Raw genomic sequence first — 22,862 nt, 5'->3', positions numbered from 1 at the left:
TTTCTAGTAGCATGGGTAAGTCACATAATCTTTCTAATACCATCTTCTCTTTTGTGCAATAGAGTGAGATAACTGTGTTTCAGATGATTAATAAGGGTCAAATGAAGGTCATGTATGCATGTGTTTTGCTAACTATAAACAAATTGTGTCATTCTTTCTTTGGACTTTAGTATCTTCTTTGGATTGACAGTGAGCAGAGAGTTAAAATAAAGTGACAAATGAGTACAAACTACAAGATCAAGTTGTAGGGAAAAATAAGCATGAACATAGAGTCATTCAATTCCACATAAATTAAAACATTCCTAAAGTAGATCACAAATACATGTTTTATAGGAAATATGTTACTATTGAAATTTACTTTCTCTCTCTCTCTTTTTTTTTTGAGACAGGCCAGCCTGAATCACATAGTGAAACTGTCTCAAACTTGCCCTGATTTTCCTGCCTCTCTCAAATGCTGAGATTACAGGTGTGTGCCACCATATGTGGCCTGAAATTTATTAAAATTAGGTAAATACTACAACTATTGAAAATTATTTCCAATTCTTGGAAAAAATTTCTAATTAAAAATATAGACTACTACCAAATTATATATGTTGGAAAAATAGAATGATACACACCAAAAATATGTAGTTATTCCAGGAAAGGGACATGAGATAAGAAAGAGGGGACTTCCATTTGAAAAATATTGCTGAATTTCAGTACTGTTTGAGTTGTATTTTTTGGGGGGGGGCTTTTTCATTTTTATCGGTACCAGGGATCGAACTCACGACCACCTGCTTGCAAGGCAGGCGCTTATGCCACTGAGCTAAATCCCCAGCCCCTAGTTGTATTTTTAAAGTTAATAAATACAAATAACAGCTTGCTTTTCTTCCTCTTTTCCTTCCTGTCTTTCTTCCTAACTTCCTCCCCTGTACTAGAGATTGAAACCCAGGCTTTGCTACTAAATTATATGCCCAGGTCTTTCTATTTGTTTGTGTGTGTGTGTGTGTGTGTGTGTTTGTATGTGTGTGTTTGTTTTGAAACAGTTTTGCTAAGTCATTAAATTGCCCTGGCTGGGCTTGAATGTGTGATCCTTCTGCCTCAGCCTCTCCTGCATGCTGGGATTACAGGTATAAACTATCACGCCCAGCTAAAAATGCCCCCCCCCCTTTTTTTGAAAAGAAAAGAGACCTTTGTAGCATACAGTTTGGGCTCGGAAGAGGGCAGAGGTGGGGTTGTTTCATTAATCAGCTATTTTTTTAAAATCTCTTTGTAAGAACAGTCCCATACAGAGATGAGACTCTCTCAGTCTTGGGGAATAGGATAAGCAGTCAGACTTAGCTAGAGAGGATCAAAGCAAGGACACTGAAGGTACAGGTGTGTGGCCTGAGGAAGGCTAGGATAGTGCTGGAGTTAAGGAAGATGGGCACCCGGGAGCCAAGGAGAAACTCAGGCCAAAGCCTCAGTAGCTATAACCAGTTGTTCCGTTAACACATACACAGTGCTGTGATAATTTATTGTTTTCACTAAGCCCCTGACTTCACCCTGTAATACTTTTACAAAACTCTAGATGGCTTTAATAGGACAGATGACAAATTGTTTTCTGTGGTTTTTGCTTTGTGTCAAGCCTTGCTTGGTTTTGCCTACTTTTATTCTGGGAGGAGAAAGGAGATTGGAATTCTGAAAAGTTGCGTTAGCCAAATCCCATGAACAAAGGGGCCCTTGTTCAGAGTTATGCACATCAGCTTTTGGAGGAGCTTAATTCATCAGCTCAGATCTCTGCCTTTCAAATTCTTGCTCTAGTTAGCACTGTTTCTCTGTGTCTGTGGAGGTGGGAATCTCACGCAGGAGAGGCACTGCTAATTCAGTGTGGTTGGGGCCTGGGACCCACTCTAGTTACACTGATAAGTTCAGCGTGGGCAGAGCCAGGCACTAGTGGTCTTAAACACCTGCAACAATGAAAAGACCATCAGCAGGTTCTTGTTTGTTTGTTTTGTTTTTGAATGGTGCTTGACTTACCCATGACTTCATGAACACTAATTCATTTCTATTATTTCTGAGGATTGATCACTCAGTCCACAGAATAGTACCAACACACCAAAGCCAGAAGTTAGGAATGACAACCTTACCGCCTGGGAATGAAATTTCATGCAATGTTACCAGTACTGCCTGGTTTAGGACCAGGTGGGATAGGGCGTGCCATGGAGCCCATGCCTGAACCAGTCCTGATGCTTGCCCGTTGATGGTCCCTGTATTTTCCCAAAAGACAGCAGAAACTTTGATCCTTACCAGCGCTGTTTGAAGAAGTTACTGTCTTGGTCCGCTAAGTGACATTCGAGCTGCAGGGATCACCTGTGGGAATTTTCTAGGGCTTGGGGGACTCACCCTCATTGTGCAAAGTTGTGTGCGGTGTGTGTTGTCTCAGTGCTGGGCAGCTGACTAAAAATGGCACTATGCTACCGGTGTGAACATGTGGCTGTCATTTTCTTCATTTCTGCCTCCTTCTGTTTCCTCTGACAGGGCAATTTGGTTTTGATGCTGTGCCAGAAATCTTCAGACAATGAGTTACTGGAACTCGGAGAAAAGGAACTGTGTGCAGTACCGCAGGCATTTTCTGGTGGACAACGGTGTATTTCATGGTGAGCTGTCTCTAGTGTTTACATGGTTGGGTCTTACGTTTTGTCTGTGACAGCACTTTTATTCTGCATTCTAGATGCAAACACAGTGTAATTGTTGGGCTGGACCAAGAGCATCAGGTAACTTGTTTGTGGTTATTACCCAGAAAACTCCCACTGCACATGTTTTAGCAATGTGCCCCACCTCAATAACAATAATGGAATTTTAAAAAATGCTTTCCTCTTCTACTACACTGTGGACTCCACTAATATTTCTTCCTGGTGTTTGTAACTTTTTTGGGCAAGACTCATAGTAAGTGTTCAATTAGTAATTGTAGATCACCACGCAGTGCTTATTACCGCAATGGTGTGTTCTTTCCAAATGCAAATGTTAAAGGGGATGATGGTCACCTGTTTTAGGCAATAATTGGAAAGAAGTCTCTCTCTTTTTATTGCTGTGTCTTGGGGCTTTAACTGTGTGTCAGGCCACATATAAAGCCACGGCAGAAGAGTTTACAGCACTTACTCATTGCTATCAGGATGGATTAGTGCAGCCGCAAATCAGAGAATAATCAATATTAGTCATTTTAATGGCAAAGGAAGATGAATCGCCTTTATCCTGCTGACATCTGTTTGTACTGTGCTAATGCAGTCAGGGATAAGCTCTGTCAATCCAGTTATCGGGATACTTGTGAGCGAAATTTATTTAAGAGTCAAAGATTTATGTGGTACCAGAATTTGTGCATTGTCTCCATTGGAATCCAGTGGAATTATAGAGGAAAATAAGGTTTGATGCAATATGGAGCGCCGTTTAACAGAAAATCACCTTAAAACCTAAGGTGATTTAGTTTCCTAAAGTTGGTTTTTTCTCACTGTGGTGACAGACTTAATGTATGAATGTATGTTTTTCCTTTCCATTAAGTTTAAGATAACAAACAGAACTTAGTTTACCGAGTTTTCTTTAGCAACATTTATTCAATCACTTTGTTACAGTACCATGGAAAAGTAAGGGAAGTGGAGATGAAATGGCTGCTGGAGTTGGTGGGGTTATTTGCAAGGGCACAATAAAAACTCTGCCTGCGTCCTCAGGCGGGCGTTCTCACTGATGCTGCAGGGCAGTGCTCTGAGCGGCATGCGTGGGGACTGGGACTGGAAAACCTGGAGCGAGCTTGTGCTTGGCGTGTTGTGAACCTAGTGCCAGGAACTTGTGCCTTGCTTTATCTTTTTCATGCCCACGGCCCATTGGAATGTGTTTTTCTGTTAGGATTTTACTTATTTATGTCTTTTAGCCAGTGAACTCTCATTACGTTGCCCAAGGTGGCCTCCGACTCCTGGGCCTAAGCAATCCTTCTGTCCCATTTCTTCCAGGGAGCTAGGACTGTAGGTGTACACTGCTACGCCAGGCTGTCTTTGTTTTTAAAAGCAATAAATACGATAACTGAAGAAACACAGAAGTCAGAACTAGATTTACTTCTCAAAACTTTATTCCAGTTTTAAGAGATTCAGATTTAAATGTCTTAAGTTCACTATTATTTTCATTATTTTAAGTGCCTTTTTCTAGAATCTCAAAAATTGTAACTTAAAAACAATTTTAATATATATTAGTTATCATACTCCAGTTAGTATATGACTGTTTTGAAGGTTCTTTATGTGAAGGACTTGCTGAACATTGTTTATAGAACCTTTTCAACATCTTGTAATAGTTATTACTGTTGATGCTGGTATTATTATTTTTATTTATTGAGATAAAATTTCTCAATGTAACTCAGTCTGGCCTCAGACTTACTATATAGCTCAAATCTGGCTTCAAACTCATGATCCTTCTGCCTCAGCCTCTTTAGTGTTGAGGCAAGTGGCTCATGGGCCACCCCACCTACAATAGTTACTAGTAGTCTTATTTTATGGATAAGGAACGGAGGCTTGGGGAGGCTTTGAAGTAGTGATCCAAAAATCAACCCTGGTTTGTGTGACTCCAAAAACTCCACTGTTCCTTTTCTTCCAGGCTACTGTTCAACTTTAATAGAGAAATTAACACTCAGAGGTTTGAATTTTATTCAGCGGTATTTGCTCTGTTATTAGCTAGTAATATAAAAAAAAAATTTTTTTTTGGAGACAGGGTGTCACTATGTAGTTCAGGCTAGCCTTGAGCTCGTTATGTAGCCCAGGCTGGCCTCCAGCTCATGGTGACCCTCTTGCCCCGGCCTCCTGAGTGCTGGGACTACAGGCATGTACCATATGCCCAAAGAACAATGTAAAAACTTGTATGAATTCTTCAGGAACTAACTCACTTCTCTATAAAATAAGCATGTTGGTCTTGATGGTTTTGTTAAATTCTTTCTACTCCTAATCTCTGAAATCCTGTTGAATTTCCTGTTGCTTTTCTTTTATATTTTTTATTGGTACATTTTAGATATATAATGGTAACATTCATCATAGGAAATTTGTACCTGTACATAATATACCTTGTTTCTCATTTCTCTAAAAAAAGGAAAAAAAAAAAAATGGAAACAAAACTTTTGTAAATAAGGAGGGCAAGTGGGATTGAAAGGAGGAAGGGAATGGAGCGTTTCTGAGAATTATATTGACTGTATTTTATGATGCACAAGGGGGCAGTAGAGTATTTAAAATAGGAATGTTACTATTCAAATGCACTTTTGAAAGGATTTAGAGATATTAAATCCTCTCAAGATTAAAAGGACCAAAGCCAATTAGAATTATGATTCTATCCACTTATAATACAGAAGCAGCTTTAAGTATTTCTGGTAACATTGAGTATCATTTTGGATGTCTATGCCCGAGGAGATGGGGGTACTTCAGACAGAAAGGTGCCCTTTCCTTTTCCTCTGCCTCTGCAGAAATCAATTCCTCTTAAGATAGGAACTTGTTGAACTTAGAGAAGAGTTGTGAGAAGTCTTTGTATATTTTACATTAAGTGGGCTATGGTGATAATGTCTTTCTTTAGGATTTCAGAACGTTTCTGAGAGACAAAAGCAGCAGGACACCTTAAGTCAAAACATGGAGGGGCTTCCATCACAGAAGGTGAACTTTCTGACTGCTTTTTTTTTTTTTTTTTTTTTGTCTTTTTCCTTTTTATCGGTACTGGGCATCGAACTCACAACTGCCTGCTTGCAAGGCAGGCGCTTATGCCGCTGAGCTAAATCCCCAGCCCCTCTGACTGCTTTTTTGACCAGGATTTTTGTATACTAACTTGGCTGTTTATGTTGATAGCACCCCTTATAGAATCAGAGAGTCCTAAATAAAAAGAAACAAAACCTCTTTCATTACAAACAGAAGAGAACAATTTCCCTCATTAGCAAGATGGAGGAGTGCTGGGCTATGCAGTCTTGGATGATGTGCAAGTGTGCTGGCTGGAGTCTGTTTATATATACAGATGTAAGCCATGTTCCTGGGAGGAAAGAACTATGTTGAAATGAGTACTCTTTTGGGCTAAAATAAAAGTTAACATGGAAAGGTAGTATTTGTAATCTCTTACAGGCCATAAATCATAGTCCTAAACCTGATTTTCTGAGCATACAAGCAGTGTATTCTCATTGGAAACAATTTAGAACATTGAAGAGCCCAAAGAAGAGACTATTAAATGCTGGAAATGGGCTGCTTCTGTCCAGATTTTTTTTTTCTTTTTGGTACCGGGGATCGAACTCACAACTTTGCGCTTACCGGGCAGGTGTTTATGTCACTAAACTAAGTCCCCCGCCCCTCTGTCCGGAATTTTATGTGTCATTTCATCTTCCTAATACTTCTGATGCAGGAAGGACCATCTGGAAAAAGCTGAGAAATGTCTCCTGGTTATTAGAAATGAGCTGGTTAAACTTGATTCTATGTTGAGTGATGACAATAGCATTCTTAGGAATTAAGTTTTTATATTTCTCATTGTTTTTTTGCCCAGATATTTGGGGAATCTATTGAAAGCAAAGGGATTTAAATCTGTCAAAGAAGCTAATTGCTGGGATTTCCCTCTACTTTGCTTTTATTCTCTTAAAATATTTGAGGAAAAATTTGAGCAAAGAATATTTTGTGCAGTATAAACCTTGCCTCAGTAGCTTATACTTTTAGTGAATTATTTTGATTTGAAAATTGTCTATGTCTTCAGCTACTTATCTTTTTTAAATTTTTTTATTTCTGAGATAGAGTTGAGCTCTATAGTTCAGGCTGGTCTTGAACTTGTGCTATCCTCCTGTCTCGGCCTCCTGAGTGCTGGGATTACAGACACGTGTCACTGTGCCTGGCCCTTCAGCTACTTATTTTAATTGTAGTGGATTACAAACTTTTTTCTAATCTGGGATATAGTCTTGATTCTTAAACTAATGACCAGTGCACTTGCAGTGAATGTGTGTAATTTCTTATGCACATAAGCTTTTCTAAACATTTGAGATCCTTAATAGAATATGTCTGTATTACTGTCTAGCATGTGTTCTTGGCCACACGTAGGGTGGAAATCAGACATGGGCTGATTGCTGAGCTGCTTTGGAGCCATTACTGTTATCTGTCCCTTTTTTCAGGAGTTACTAAAGAGAGTGGTACAAGATGTTACCATTGATTGAGAGTTTTTGCTTAGTCTATATAGAAAGCACAGATTGGCAAAACACAGCTCTTTAGTGTTAATGGTCCTGAGCTCTGAATGCCAATGGCGATCAGCTCTTAGTGTTAGTGCCTTTCTTGCAGCTTGGAGCCAGAAGCTGCTGAAAGCCTTCAGGAACTTTTCTGGCTGCTGGAGACTGTGGTTCTTGGCAATTCGCCATTACTCTTTTTTCGCTGCTGCTGGCCACCTTCAGTGTTACTGAAAGCAACCAGCAGTCTGTGGTATTAGTGGTCTTCAGTGTACCAGCTCAGCATGTGCTACTTAAGATAAAATAGTGAGTAGGCAAAAATATGCCACTTGGAAGAGGCTTTATTAGGTGCTATAGTGCAAGGAGCAGCTGTGGGTGGACTGACGCTGCTGACAGCACTGGAGGTTGCTTATATGAGATGAAAAGATGGCCTTGCACTTGTGCAGTGTCAGGCTTTCTGTTGGGTTGTGGGGAACCTAATCATGAACCTAATCATGAGGTTTGCCAAAGGAGGGGAATCATCCTGTGAGGCTGTAGATGTAGTCATCTGGGATAGGTCCTGTCTGAAGCTTGATGTAGCCAAAGAATATTCAATATTTTCTGGAGCAGCCATGGGACGGGCACCTGCTGCCGCTGGGCCAGCAGGAAGGCATTTGAGGCAGCTGCAGAAGGAAAGTAAAATAGTAGCCCAAGCCCTTCTCTTCTGCCTCAGTTGGAAGTGATTTAATGTTTACTTTTACATTCCACTTGTTATAATTGTAGTATTGAAAAAAGTGATGTTTCTACAAGTTAGTTATTCTAACTTTTTATATTGAATTTTATTTGCATTGTTATTGTTATATGAGTATTTTTGAATGATCAGAAATCTAGACTAAACAGCAATTTTTTTTTTCTTTTAGGTTTTTTGAGAACTGTGTAGTTCAGGCTGGCCTTGAATTTGCAGTAATCCTCCTGTCACAGCCTTCCAAGTGCTGGGATTACAGGCATGTGTCACCATACATAGCATAGAAAAGCATTTTAAATTGAATTATGAATATCTTTTCCTACATAGGGATAAAATTAAAAGCAGTTTTCTTATTAAAATATCTATGTAGTATATGTTTCAAAAAGTTACTTTAAGTATACTTTGCCTCACAGTTAATGGAATCAATTGATTTAATTAATTGAATAACTTTTTTCTTGTAGTAGTAGGGAATGAATCCAGGGCCGGCCTGCCAATCTATCTATCTATCTATCTATCTATCTATCTATCTATCTATCTAATCTATCTATTGAGACAGGCTGTTACTATGTCTTTAAATTGTTCAGCCTGGGGCTTGAACTTGTGATCCTCCTTCCTCAGCCTCCCAGAGTGCTGGGATTACAGATTTGCACTACCCCACTGACAAGTTAAATTGCTTTTCACCAAGCTAAAGGTTGTGTGCAGTTTCAAAGTTTCCGTCTAACAGCAGTGTTTGAGATTTCTGTGTTGTCAGTACGGATGTGTCCTAAGGGCCAGGAACATGGAAATAAAAGGCTAGTTAGATGGTGACATAGAGGAAGGAAGTTTGTTTATTTGATTCTTCATTTGTATACTTGGTAGATAGTGTTGCACTGGCAACCCACCTCCTCTTATCTTTAAGGAGGCGTGTCTGTATGTTTATATGTTGTATATGTTTGTGTGTTATGTGTATTTGTGCAGGGGTAGTCATGGGTTCCTCTTGACCATGGAGAAGTCAGTAGGTAGGATGACACTCAAGCTTTCAAGATTATACTAAAAAAAAAAAAAGAACATTCTCATCCCTGAGTATCCATCCTTACTAGGAGAGACAACAATGCCAAATCTTGTCTGGTAAAAAAGGAGAATGAATTTGTGCAGAATTAAATTACAGTTCCAATTAATTTTAGCCAGTTTACTTGTCAGCCTGCCTGCTTTAGAGGCAGATTTTATGTAACTAGATTTTGTGTTGATGTAGCATTTCCTTTAAACATTTTTTATTAAAACCTGTTTGCAAGCCGTGATGATTCCGTTAACTGTGGAGAATTGATATATGTACATGATACAATCTGTATGCTTTTTTTTCTCCTACCCCACCACTCTCCACTTAAAAAAATTTTTTTGACAGCATCAGATTCAACTATTAATTGTGTAAATCCTCTGAAGCTAAGTATCATAGACGTGTTTCTTTACTGAGTCAAAGTCTAGCTTTACCAGTCAGGAGCATCTTGCCCCAACAAATTCTAGTCATATAATATACTCTTAAATGTATTAATACTTGAGATTTTGTGAGCATCAGTGAAGTCAACTATATTACCCTTAGGCTCTTAGAGAGAAACATTACAGGGAAAAATATTTCAAAGAAGAGTTGAGAGGAAGGGTTAAGAAAACAGGCTTTCAGTGAGAAAATGCACTTGTCATTTAAATTTTATAAGACATAAAAGAACACATTCTGGAATGCTTGCATATCTGTTCCTGTTGCACTCCCTGCCCCCAGACTTCCTGAGCCCTGCTGACAACCACCCAGGCAGACAGACAGTGATGTTCAAGTGTATCTTGCAGTGAAAGTGTAGGCCATATCCAGGGGTAGGGTTCTATCCTGTGAGTTGTTTTCTTTGCAACTACAATTTCCATATCAACAAGTTGCTGGGCATTATAGCACATGTTCTCTGAGCTCCTTTCTAAATGCTAAAATTTTAAGAAATGCTTTGTTCTTTACTTCCTCTGCTCACCCCAGTTTTAAATAGAGGATAACTGAGGAATTTGCTGTGAATGAAATGACCAAGTTTATATTCTTTTCTTTTTTCCCTGTCTGAGGAAAATCAGAGCTATTCATATAGGTGTTAGAAAGATGGGTATTTGTATGTCAGAAAATAAAACATTTAACCTTTAAAACGAACTGGCATGAAACATGCTTGTTGTATAATCTTTTGGGAGTGCATGTTCTTCCTTGAGTTTTTGGAAATGGGAAACTCTTCAGTGAAAGCCTCAATGAAATACTATTTATATTTTAAAATTTAAAATCCATTTCTTTGTTTTTCCTTCTCTGTGATTGGCATTCTCAGTTTAGTGAAGCATGTATGTGAAATTGTTTTACTCTTTTCCAATGAATGCTTTAAAATGTGTCCTGTTCCTCTGTACTATCTTGGCTAAACTCTTACTTTGCCCGTCCAATGCAGTTTAAGATTTTAATCTGAAACTCACTTAAACCCAGCGTGATACCCCAGGCCCGATTGTCGGTGGCTAAAGAGAAGGTAGGGAGTGTCTCCTGTCTTGGATACATTCCTTCCTCCAAAGAAATTCAAGGCCTTGCTAGCCAGGTTTGGTACAAGAGAGATGGGGACAAAACCCCATCTGCTAACCTGTGTATTAGTGATGGTGTGGAGGTCCAGATCCTCTCTGATTCCATTACGTATGAATGCTTAATTCCACCCTGGCCTTGCTGTCACCAGGATTCTTTAGGAAGGACTCCTTTCCTCTCACCTCTTCTGGGTTTCCAGTTCCCATTGGCTAGTGCGTGGGTTTCCTTGACCTTGAGGCACTAGGGCACCTGAGTTTTGTTTTTTGTTTTTCATGTGAAGCTCTGTGCACTGCCAGGAACTGTGGAAGGTGGAATGGATATGAAGTTTTCCCTTCTCCCCAGACTTATTGACTGTAGCCTGAAGAAATCTGAGTCATTCAGTTGTAGCTCTTCTGCTGGTCTTTGGCAGGGAGGAGTATGACCTCCAGACTTACTCATCAGTGTGCTGTCCTTGCCATCCTGGGCATTTTGGGTGTTACCTACATAATGGGGCATAGTGTGATGTATATGGGACTCCACTATCCATTCCTTACAGTTCTCCTAGTGATACAGGGCAACAAAACTCCCAACCTTCTATATGTCTAGTAGGAATTCATGCTCTGCAAAATTGAAGAATGAATTTTAGGAATAATGGAGGTTAAGAGCAGAATATGTTTATCTAGAGAAAGAAAGCTTCTGTCTGAGAGAGATAGAAGGGGTCCTGAGTGGGTTGCCAAAGACTGTCTTTTCTAGGGAATTTTATAGAGCAAAATCACAAAGTGAGACAGATCTGTGGTGGGAAAAACATGGGAACTCACAAGGTGGCCATGAGATGGGACAGAACTGGCCAACCAATAAAATTAGTTGCTCAGGTAAAATTGATTAAATCAGGGACAAATGGGGAAGTGAGTCAAGTAGCAAGCAGGCACACTTAAAGAGGATGACTTCCTGTAGGGGGTTGGGATGGTGATTCTGGGCTTCCTTATGGTGAGAGAGACCTATTTAGAACATCAATTCCTGATGCTTATCCTTAAGAAGTATGTGGATGCATTCAATTTATCTTTTGTCTTGAGGTCTGGCCTACAGCAGAGGTGTCTGTCTCTCCCACAGTTGCAGGTTATCTGGCCTCCTGCACTGGTTCCTTCCAGGGCCCAGCCCTGTTTGACTGCCTATAATATTTTTATGTAACTCAACTGCCCGTAACTCTAGGACTCCCTCCTCTAGAGCAACTCCTGGCAGGAATTTGTCTGCTTGCACTGTAGATTAGAATCTCTAAATGAATGGTGTCCTATTCTGTGCTTGCATTTTATGAGGTTGTGTAGTGGGATTAGTCAGCACCAAACAAGAATCAGTATCTACCAAAAAAAAAAAAAGTGTGTTGAGATACCTCAGCATTCGCCTTCTCTCCTCATTGGGAATCAAATTCAGTGAAAGGATTTTGCTGGGAGAATGGTCCCACTGTGATCTGTCAGATTCTCTATGGTGAGGCCTTTCACATTCTGTAATGATAGAAGGTGATGAAGGAGGCGAGAAATAACAATATTCATTGTTCAGTGCTTTAACTCTAATTGTCTAAAGCAAGCCTATTTGCTTTCAAGAAAGATCTTTGGCTGGCCTTTTCCATTGGATTCTCAAGTTCTTTTCCTTCAAACTATGACCACTGTGAGGTCAGCCAAATAGAAAATTTCTGGATTGCTTTACTTCTTTATGGTGGGGAATATCAGTTTTCTAATTACTTAATTAGAAGGAAGAAACAATGTGTTTAATAAAGTCAGCTTTCCTTCAGATTTGCAAACTTCTCCTGTTTTAAGTGGTACTTAATGAGAATTATTTCCCCTTAGACCTGTGTTACAAATTTGAGCCTTTGTTCCTTAAGCTGCATTTCCATAATTATAATTAATTTTTCTTTGCTCTCTCATTTTCCCAATTATCTTTCCTGCTCTGTGCCTAATGTATGCAAAGAGATTGATAGAGAATGAAATATCTATCGGTATATTCAGGGTTCTTCCAAAACATTGTAATTATTTAATTTAGTTGCACAAAAGATCTAGATTTTTTTCTTGGGCCACAGCAATAATTATTAGTGATTGCATTTGTAATCACGCAAACCTCGTCTCCCATCTGTCAAAACAATGCTGAAAAGCTGCAGTCTGTCCCTTCATACAGTGTAAATGAAGTCACTCTGATAGATCTCATGTTTTATTTTAGGGCTCATTCAGCAAATCTGTTGGGGGTTTTTACAAAATATAAGCTATTAATTTCAAAGGAATACCCTGATGTTTCATTTAAAGGCCAGAGCCCAGGGCGAAGTGGTTTCAGCTATGCTCACATTTTCCACTCCTGTGTAGATGCTGGTAACCGCAATCATGGGATCTGGTATCAGACCTTACCTCTGGGCTTCACACCTACACACCCAGCACTGCCTGCTGGCTCCACTGATGTCCTCTAGGTCCTTGGACTCAATGTACCTATAGCAGAATTCCCTCCTCCCTTTGTGGTAGCTGTTTGTCTTCCAGTCCTGTCTGGCCTTAGTCCTCCTCTATGCACCCTGTCTCCACTGACCTTTGCAGCCCTTTCCCGTGAAGCCAGCAGTTCTCCATTTAGTCACTTTCAAGCCATCTCTTGGTCCCACAGTAAAGATCCTTTCTACAGAGAAGACTTTTCTGATTTCCCAGACTAAATTAGGCTCTGGATGATAATCTATCATCCTGTGTTGCTGTCTCATTGCCTATTGCTACTGTTACAAAACAATTATATAACAGCTAGTTTAATTTCTATCTCCTGCCCCAAGTACCACTCAGATCTGAGACTGTTGTGACTTCCTTTTCCAGCATGAAGTACCACCATTGCTTGTAGTAGGTACTCAACAAAATATCACTGAATTAATTTCTTAATTTTATTTAATAGGGCAGATAAGACCTATCGAGTGTTTCTTTCTTTTCTTCTTTTTTTTTTTTTTTTCCACACAACTGGGTTCAGTTTTTAACATTTTCCTGGTCCTCTGGCTACCATCCTTTCTTTCACTCAGGCTTTTGCCATGGACAATTCAGAAAAGAAGACCCATAAACCTATTCTCCTGAGACTGCAAAAGGAAAGATCACTTCTGAGAATCCAAGTGTGTCCTAGAAAGATTATTGAAATTATATAACAACTGGAAATGAATGAGGATAAATCTGTTTATAATAGAATTTCTTAGGCTTTTAAATTTTATTAATACTTTCTAGACTTTCTCTCCTGATTATGTGATTATGTATTTTGTTCAACTCTGAAACTGGGAGATTTCTCCTGTTAAAATAGCATTATTAGTAAAAGCTGCTCGATTGCAGTATTTGTATGCTATTAAAATTCTCTGCTGCATGTCTCTGAAAATTTCCCCTTGCAGAGGTAGCATTCACTCTCTGTGTGATAATTCTTACCACCAGGAGCATAGAATAGACATAGAGGAGACTTGCACAAAAACAGAAGCACCAGTAAAAGAGAGGACTGGGGAGTTCATGCAGAGAACAAAGAGACAGCACAGTGCTTCTTTAAAAGTTAAGACAATGCACTTTTATTTCATCTTAAAAAGTAAGCAAAAATGGTCAGGAGTAAGGGCTTTTATCTAAGGATCTTAAGCAATATGAGAGCACAATATTGTCTCACAAGTAGCAAAATTGCTCTGAGAAATAAACACCTATCTGAGAAGGCTAAGTGCAAGATATCTAAAAACTTTTTTGGTCCAAATTTTGTTTTGCCCCTTTTCATCCCTTGGCATGTAACTGACAGGTGTTGTCACACTTTTTCCTATTTAAATGTAGAGGGTTATGGCTTATGCTCCATTAAAAGGAAGAACTGTGAACATACGTATTATTTAGTGTCCTACTTTTACTCCTGCCAACTAGAAATTAATTGAACATTAATGGCCATTCTTTGAAACTGTGCCAGTGTCAGAATTTTGTGGCATTGTGTTGTGATTTTAAGCTAAGCAGAATGTATCTCCAGATGTGTTTTGTAATCAATTAGTCTTTAAACCAGTGCATCCCAGTGAGGGCTGCCCATTGGAATCCACTGGCTTAAAGATTAAGGTGATGGTGGGTGGGTTACCCAAGTCCTAGCTCAGAGGTTCTGCTTTTATTGTTCTAAAAGTCTTTTTGAACTTTACGGAACCTTCCATACCCAGTGATGCTGAAACTTTTAGAGCTTTCAGTGATAGCAAGCAACCAACTATAGGATGCATGCCATAAGATTGCCACACCTGGGTGTAATCAGGGGGACTGGGAGGTTTTTAGAACTTTGCAGTTGATTTCAGTGGGCAGCCACTGTTGTGGTAAAACCTCCAGGCCTAAGGTGACTACGATGTATTATCTCAACAAAACAATTGAATTTACACATCTGATAATACTTGTTTTCCGTAATGATAACCTCAGTTACACTGCATCTTGCAGGATGTGGGAAGCAAACACATCAAATGAGAAAGATACAGGGCTGAAGAGGTAGCTCAGTCAAAGCTTTGGGCTCCTGTACATGAGACTTTGGTTTCAATCCCCGGCACAGGAGAAAAAAAAAAGAAGGTGTGTATAAATATATATATATATTTATACATATATTTACATATATATATTTATATATATATTTACATATATATGTGTGTGTGTGTGTGTGTGTGTGTGTGTGTGTGTGTGTAAGAGTCATCTGCTCCACAATAGAAGAATGTATGAGATATCTATGCGTGGAATTTTGTAAATATTCCTGGAATCTTTCCTTTTTTAGAATATCCTGCAGTATTCTTTGTAAAGTTGAATTGGTGGTTGCAAATTCCTCTAGTTCCTCTTTATCCTGGAAACACCTTGTTTTTCCATCAATTTCTGGGGACAGTTGTGCAGGATATATCAATCTTGGCTGGAGGTTATTATCTTTCAAAGCTTGAATTATTTTCCCCCCACACTTTTCGTGATTTGATGGTTTGTGCCTTGAAGTCTGCTGTAATTCTGATAGGTGTTCCCTTGTAAGTGATCTGTTTCTTGTCTCTGATGGCTTTTAATATTCTGTTCTTATATTGGATTTCTGGAATTTTGATTATTATATGCCTGGGCATAGCTCTGTTTGGGTTGTAGGTGGCTGGGGTCCTATATGCCTTGTACATCTGAGTATCTTTACCATTTGCTAAATTAGGGAAATTCTCTTGGATTATTTCTATGAATAGCTTTTGTAGTCCATTTGTTTGTGTCCCTACTTCTTCTTTTATGTTCTTAATTCTTAAGTTATAGATCTTTTATCATCTTCTAACCTTTGTATTGTTGCTGTTTGTTTTTTTGTTATTTTTAAGAAGTTTGTCATTTCATGCTCCCATATTACAAATCTGCCCTCCAGTTCAGATAATCTGTCCTTAGTTTCTTTCAAGCTGTTATGCCAGTTTTTGATAGAGTTTTTAGTTTCCTGGTAATCTGTTTGAACCTGCTTCACATATTCTATGTTTTCTCTATTCTCCAACAAACAATTCTCCCCTTTTTTTCTGTTCTTCCATTCCACCATCTGTTTTTTCTTGGGCGGTGTTTAGCATTTCTCTAATTAGTCTACTTGTATCTTGCTTCAGGTCGTTAATAACTTCATTCCTGAACTCGTCTATGAGGCTCTGAAGATAGCGCTTTATGTCTATTGGTGCCGTGTCTGCTATTGCATGTTTCTCAGTACTGGGGGCCGAGGACCCTTTCTTGTTGCTCCCTCTTCCCATATTTTTTGTTCCTTTTATACAAGTGAATATAGGAGGCCCAGTTTCTTTCTTTGTCGGTTACAGTTTGTTTGAATTACGCCGGCTAAGTATTCCCGCCCACTGCAGTGTACTAGGGAGACAGACACCTGGGAAGCCTCTGCTGGGCCCGCCCCTCCAGATCAACCTACTGAAGGCTTCACTGCTAGGGTGCACCTCCAGGCGCTGGGACCTGGTTTGGGCTAGCCTACTGGGTCTTAGTCAGCAGCATCACACAGGCTGGGCACTCCCCACCAATCCTGCTTGAGAGGGGAATATGTGACTGAAGTCACTGCAACAACCTGTTCTGGCTAGTCTGTCCAGTCCCAGTATGTCCTTTGCTGAAGCCTCCTATGGAAGGGTCCCCCATCCAATCACTCACCACAGGTCGATGCAGGGCTCCCGGCCATTCCCATTCTGAATTCCATTCGCCGCTTCCCATTCTCAGAGCTTTCACGTCTCTCTCCTTGCCACGCCGATTGGGACGCAGCAGCAGCTGCAGGAAATTCAAATCGCGACTTCCAGTGGCATGGGGTCCAGCTTTCGCGCTGAGACCTTATCTGTTCCTGTTATATCACTGGGATTGCGTTTCCAGTTGGTTTCTCTTAGTTTAGTTTATTTCTGGATCGGCAAAGTATATCTCCCCTTGCTTAGGATTTCTCGCCCGGCACCATTCCTGGATTTTAAGTGTGGTTTCTCAGAGAGCCTCCAAAGCTGCTGCTATCTATCCGCCATGTTCTCCCCTGTGTTTACTTTCTTGAAGTGATTTAAAAGCCAAGGAATAATTAACCAAATTTTAAGCTCTGATTATATATTTGAAACTTTTAGAGTATCTTTTTAAAATTTATTTTTTTTTATTTTAAAGAGGGTAAAATTGAACATAACAAAACAGAACATAGGAAAACAACTTAAGAATCACAGATTTCAAAGCAAGACCACCAGGAATCTTCACTATCTATCATATTGTCTCTTGTTTTCTTCCAAATAGTTGTCCATATCTTCACAGACAGTGAATTCATACAAAATGGAATAGTATTAAACTGATTAAAACAGGATGATGTAGGCATTTTAAGTCTTCAAGACCAGACAGTAGGGAAGTCAACAATGGCTGCCATAATGTCTCTCATTCTCTTCAAAATAGCTGTTCAACCTTCATGTATGTTGAAATTAAACAAAACAAAACAGACTAAAATCACTCTGAATAAAGAATAATAGTATTTCTGGATTTCACATCATGATGCTACAAAATCAGCACTGCGTACCTTAGTGTCTCTTTTTCTTCAAAGTAGTTGTTTATTTCATCATGCATTATATAATCAGTTCTCATAAACTGTTTAGAAGTTCTACGCATGCATGAGTCTCTACATGTGTATCTATCATTTCTGTATTTGAGGGAAAAACAAAACAAACAAGACAAAACAAAACAAATTCCTAAAGCTACAATACAAGTTGATCTACAATGGTTACTATGAGTCTCTTGTTATCTTCAATAGAATTGTCTACATCATCAGGCATAGTATAATTGAACATAGCAGTACATAACAATATTAATAAAAACAAAACATTGGAGACATTACAGGACTTCAAAATCAGTTATTAATCGGGATGGGTATCCTATTGAATCCTATTGAATCTTGTTATCTTCAGAGTAGTTGTCTCTACTCTCAGACTTGATATTATCAACCATATCAGATTCAAATAAAATCTGTCATGACAAAACAGCAATCGAACAAACCAGATTCAAATAAGATCAGTCATAGTAAGACAGGGTAAGTAATACAGGGATTCAGATTAAGTTAATAGGAAATTAAAGATAGTTACTGAAGTATATCCTGCTGTTTTTGGAATAGCTGTCTGTGCCCTCAAATCTGGTACAAGTAGACAATTGGAACAGTAAAATCAAACTAAACAGCGGTAAGAATAATGTGGATTTTAAATCCTGATACACTATTAACAATGTCCTCTGCCTTCCTTTTTGTTTTTCTAGATAATTCCTTCCCTTTCCCTTTCACATTCATAGGGTGCTTTGTACATTTTGGGTCCCACTAACACCTTTAGTTTTTAGATTAGGGGGCAATCCACTATCTACCTAAGTGGTTCTGAACCTTTTTACCCCTGAGCTTGATCTTGAGTTGTATTCCTTTACCTCCTAAAGCCTCAAGGTTTTCCTTCATTATACCTGAGTAGTTCTCCATTGCACAAAAGTATCATGTCTTTCCAACCTATTTGCAGCTGCTGGATGAGCTGTCCATATTTCTCTCTGGTTCCCTGTCACATAGAGCACTGTTTTCTCATCTTTGACTTTCGGTTCATAAACCTTCTTTTAGGTAGATTGTATTTCCTATACAGAGTATCTCAATGGACCCTATCTCCTAATCTACTCTGCCTGTGTTTCTTTTTGTTAGTGTATCAAGGCCATCTGTGTTAGAGATTATAGTCAATCTTCTCTGCCTCAACTCAGCTATGCTTTTTTTCTACCGTTGGTTGTCTACTTTTCTCCTTCATTCCACTGTCTGTCCCATTCACTGAGTCCTATCTGCCGCTGTTCCTGGAATCCTGGTAATTTTTTTCTCTCTCTCTAGAATGTCCTTCAGTATTTTTTGTAAGGTTGAATTGATGGTCATGAACTCCACCAGTTCCTCTTTGTCATGGAAGCATCTTGTTTCTCCATTAACTTTGAGAGATAGTTTTTCAGGGTGCATCAATCTGGGTTGGAGTTTTTCTTTAAGGGCTTAGAATACTTTGCTTCACGCTCTTTGTAATTTAATGGTTTGTGTTGAGAAGCCTGTCATGATTTTGGGTTTTCCTTTATAGATGATCTGTTTCTTTTCTCTGACAGCTTTTAATATTCTGTTCTTGTGATGAATTTCTGGGATCTTGATTATTATATGTCTGGGTGTAGATCTGTTTGGTTGTAGCTGGCTAGAGTTCTGTATGCCTTATATATCTGAATATTATTTCCTTTTCCTATGCTTGGGAAGTTTTCTTTAATTATTTCTGTAAATAGCCTTTGTATTTCATTTGTGTTTACCCCTGCTTCTTCCCTCACATTTTTTATTCTTAAGTTATAGATCTTCTTGTTACTATTAGCCTTTGTATTGTTCCTGCCTGTTTCCTTATTGTTCTTAAGAGATCTTTCCTTTTGCAATTAAACATTGCAAACCTATCTTTAAGTTTTGAAAGTCTAACTTTAGTTTCTGTCAAACAATTATGCCAGCTTTCAGTGGAGTTTTTAATTTCCTGATAATCTCTTTGAATCTGTTTCCTGTATTATAGATTTTTTCATATTCATCATCGAAGGTTTCTCTTTTTCTGAGTTCCTCCATTCTTCTATCTGTCTTAATGAGAGGTGCTTAACATTTCTTTTATTAATCTTCTTATATATTGCTTTACTTGAATTCATATTTCAGTTTTGAGTTCATCTATGATGTCACAAAGATATTTCTTTATGTCCGCTGATGCCATTTCTGATATTGCATGTTTGCTGCCCTCGATCTCTTCTGTATTTACCTCTCCTGGACTTATAACTCCTGGGTTGGCTGCTGGAGGTTTTTTCTTGTTTGTTTCTCTTGTCATGTTTCTGCTTTCTTTCAGACAGGTGTATGGTGGAAGTCTCAGGCCCTTTCTGTATTGCTTACAGTTTTTCTGAAATGTGCTCACTAGGGGATTACTGCCCTTTCCAGTTTGCTGTTGATCTGTGAGGTGCACACAGGGATGATGTGGGCTGGCCTCTGTCCTCTGAGCCAATCAACCAGCATGTGCATTCACTCTGTTAGTCTGTGCCATGAGGATGTCAGTTTTATTCCTGGCTATTGGGTCCTGATCAGGGGCATGACCCAGCCAAAGCAGGTCCCACCAGCTTGCTTTGCACCAGGAGAGGCTGACTGATGTCACTGCAGTTCCTGGTTCTGGACTGTGCTGCCCAACTCTAATATGTCATCCAGCCAGTCACCCCCTCCAAAGGACCTAACTCCAAGCACTCACTGCGGGTTAGTGCAGCTCTCCTTGCTGGCCCCGTCTTCCATTGCAGTGCATCCTCCCCTCAAAAGCCTTGGGCTCACCAATCCTCGATTTTAGTGTGACCATGACTTCAGTGCAACCGCAAGTCATCTGACTCCAAGGTGCTCAGCACAGCATGGGACCAGCTCTGGTGAGAGCGCATCTGACTTCAGCCTTCCATCCACATTTTTCTTTCCTTCTTTTCTTTTCTTTTCTTTTTCTCTTTCTTTCTTTCTTTCTTTCTTCTCTTTTTCCCTTTTTCTTTTCCTTAGTTTCTTCTTGGATCATGCGAATCTCTCTCCTTTCATCTGGTCTTCTCCATGATGTTAAATTCTAGCATCTGAGTTACTTCTCTGAGAGAGGCTCTTTACCTTGCTACCTAGCAATCCACCACCTTCGATGAACTCCAAGTATCTTTCAAAAAATGATAATTGGACTTTACTCAAGAAGCAGTTAAATGGTGGGGCATGGGAACCAAAAGTCTCAACTCAGTCATGTCATCCCATCCCATCCCATCCCATTCCATCCCATCCCATCCCACTCAATCTAATCTATCTTCATGTGATTTTTATATACTGGGAGAGGTGAGAGTTGGTGAACTAAAAGTGTTGGGAAACAAGTATTAGTTTACTGATTTAATACAGTATGCAATTATTTACCTGTCTGGGTAAAAGTGGTATATGGAAATCTTTATAAAGGTTATTTGTAGAAGGATGTGACAAGTGTTATGTTCACCTGAACATGGTTATTTTTCTCTTTTCTAACATTGACCTCATATTCCTTTTAATGTAACGTTTCCTTAGTCTCTTAAAATGTGATTTGTCTTAACATGTGTGTTATATGTTGTAAAGATATGCCTTTGAACATTAGATGACATTGTGACATCAATTAATGTTCAAAGGCATATCTTTACAACATATAACACACATGTTAAGACAAATCACATTTTAATATGGTCTTCTGATGAGAAAGAGAACTATTTTGGAAAGGCTCTTAACAGTGGATAACAAAGAATGTATCAAGAGTGTTTTGATTAACCTGCAATGGGGACTACAGTGGGATAATTGAAACAGAAATAAATATGAAATGCAAGACAGTGTTCACAGTGGGATAATTGAAACAGAAATAAATATGAAATGCAAGAATTAGATAAACAATGCTATCGTTTGAAATGCATCATGTGTAATCTTGAGTTTCATTGAAATTATTTATCCACTTTGGAAAACTAAGTGGTGTCCAGAAAACTATGCACATTTTGTTGTCAGCTCTTGTAGCCATTTTGTCTACCTCAATCAGCCTACATCTGATGCTCTGGGTCCTTGTTATTCCTAAAGTTATCAGTCCTGTCTTATCCCTAGAAGTCTCAAAAAGGAGATATCTTCTCTTAGGATCACTCTTGCTTTGCATAATTTATTGCCTTTTGCATATGGGATCTTATAGCAAACACAAAGAGGAATTTGGGGCTGATGTTAAGACAAATAAGTTTAGGTCTTATTGACCTAACGTAGGTGATGCTGTATTGAATATTCTTGGAGCACCTTTGTGAGGTGTTACATCGATGCTAAAGCAATGTTGTTATTAGAACTGAACGTGCTGACTGCTTTAGCATAAAGGTAAACAGTACAACTCCCATTATTAGATTATGGTGTTCACATTCAAACTTGTCAGACTCTAAAATTTAGTGTTTTTCTACCACCGTGACATGATGACATGTTGCACAAATTTATTTGTTTTAAAGCAACTAGGAAATAAGGTTAGTTTTATGTTTTAAAAGAGCTTTGAGACCCTTTATTTTATTTATTTAAACATTTTTTTATTTTAAAGAGATTAAGACAAAAGAGGACATAACAAAGCAGTTCAGAACAATGCCAGCAACACAGTATTTCACCACAAGACAACCCGTAATTAACAGTAACTGCCATAATGTCTCTTTCTTTGAAATAGTTGAGCATAACTTCATATACAATAGTATCAAACATAATAATATAAAACCATTTAAAAGAATGAAGTATTATAGGGCATTCAGAACCAAATAACAGGGAATGAACAATGGCTACTATATTATCTCATTTTCCATAGAAAATTTGTTTATACTATCACACATAATAAAATCCAGTAAGATACAGTATGATAGAACCAATTGAAACAGAAGAACCAAAGCATGGTAGGACTTCAGAGTAAGATGACATAAAATCAACACTGGCTATTGTAATGTCTTGTTTTCTTCAAAATAGCTGTTCATACTATCATAGATAATAAAATCAAACAAACTAGGATAAAATCATTCCAACTAATGAATGCAAATGTTATAAGGCTTCAAAGCAATGTAATGGGGAATCATGATTACCATAAACTCTTATGTACTCTTACCATTTCTTACACTAGGGAGACTATATGGTATTTATATGGTGTGTTTGATTTATTTTGCTTATGAGTATGGTCTCAAGTTGCATCCATTTATTTATAAATATCTCAATAAAAGTCTGCAGAGAGGACATTATGATGAATTGTCCTGATGCTGAATTAGAGTACAGGGAATGGGAAACCAGGATTGTGGACAGAGAGCTGGTTTCTTCTGGACAGGGTCCCGGGAACATGTTAGAAATGCAAATTCTCAGCCCTGCTGAGAGGCTCAATTGAAATCTATCTCAACAAGATCCTCAGGTGATTGTGAGCAGCACTACTCTGAAAGACCCATCACACTTGAATGTAAATCCTC

At 38.8% G+C, this 22,862-nt stretch overlaps 1 protein-coding gene across 7 annotated transcripts in view; it reads left to right on the top strand.

The window, feature by feature from the left end:
* The window catches only part of Plch1 (phospholipase C eta 1), a 267,872-nt gene that overhangs the window by 48,934 nt on the left and 196,076 nt on the right, over window positions 1-22,862 (top strand). For all 7 annotated transcript variants that reach the window (XM_063249222.1, XM_063249225.1, XM_063249223.1 and 4 more), the window contains exon 2: window positions 2,500-2,618. In XM_063249222.1, the coding sequence (XP_063105292.1) occupies window positions 2,540-2,618 (79 nt within the window). In that variant the 5' untranslated portion in view covers window positions 2,500-2,539. The remainder of the gene's footprint in view (window positions 1-2,499; window positions 2,619-22,862) is intronic.

Source organism: Cavia porcellus, unplaced genomic scaffold (assembly GCF_034190915.1).
Source record: "Cavia porcellus strain 051 isolate PalLab524CR breed Dunkin Hartley unplaced genomic scaffold, mCavPor4.1 scaffold_5, whole genome shotgun sequence".
In the NCBI taxonomy this organism is placed as follows: domain Eukaryota; kingdom Metazoa; phylum Chordata; class Mammalia; order Rodentia; family Caviidae; genus Cavia; species Cavia porcellus.
The sequence above is the reverse complement of the archived record's forward strand: the minus strand, read 5'-3'. Positions and strand labels throughout refer to the sequence as shown.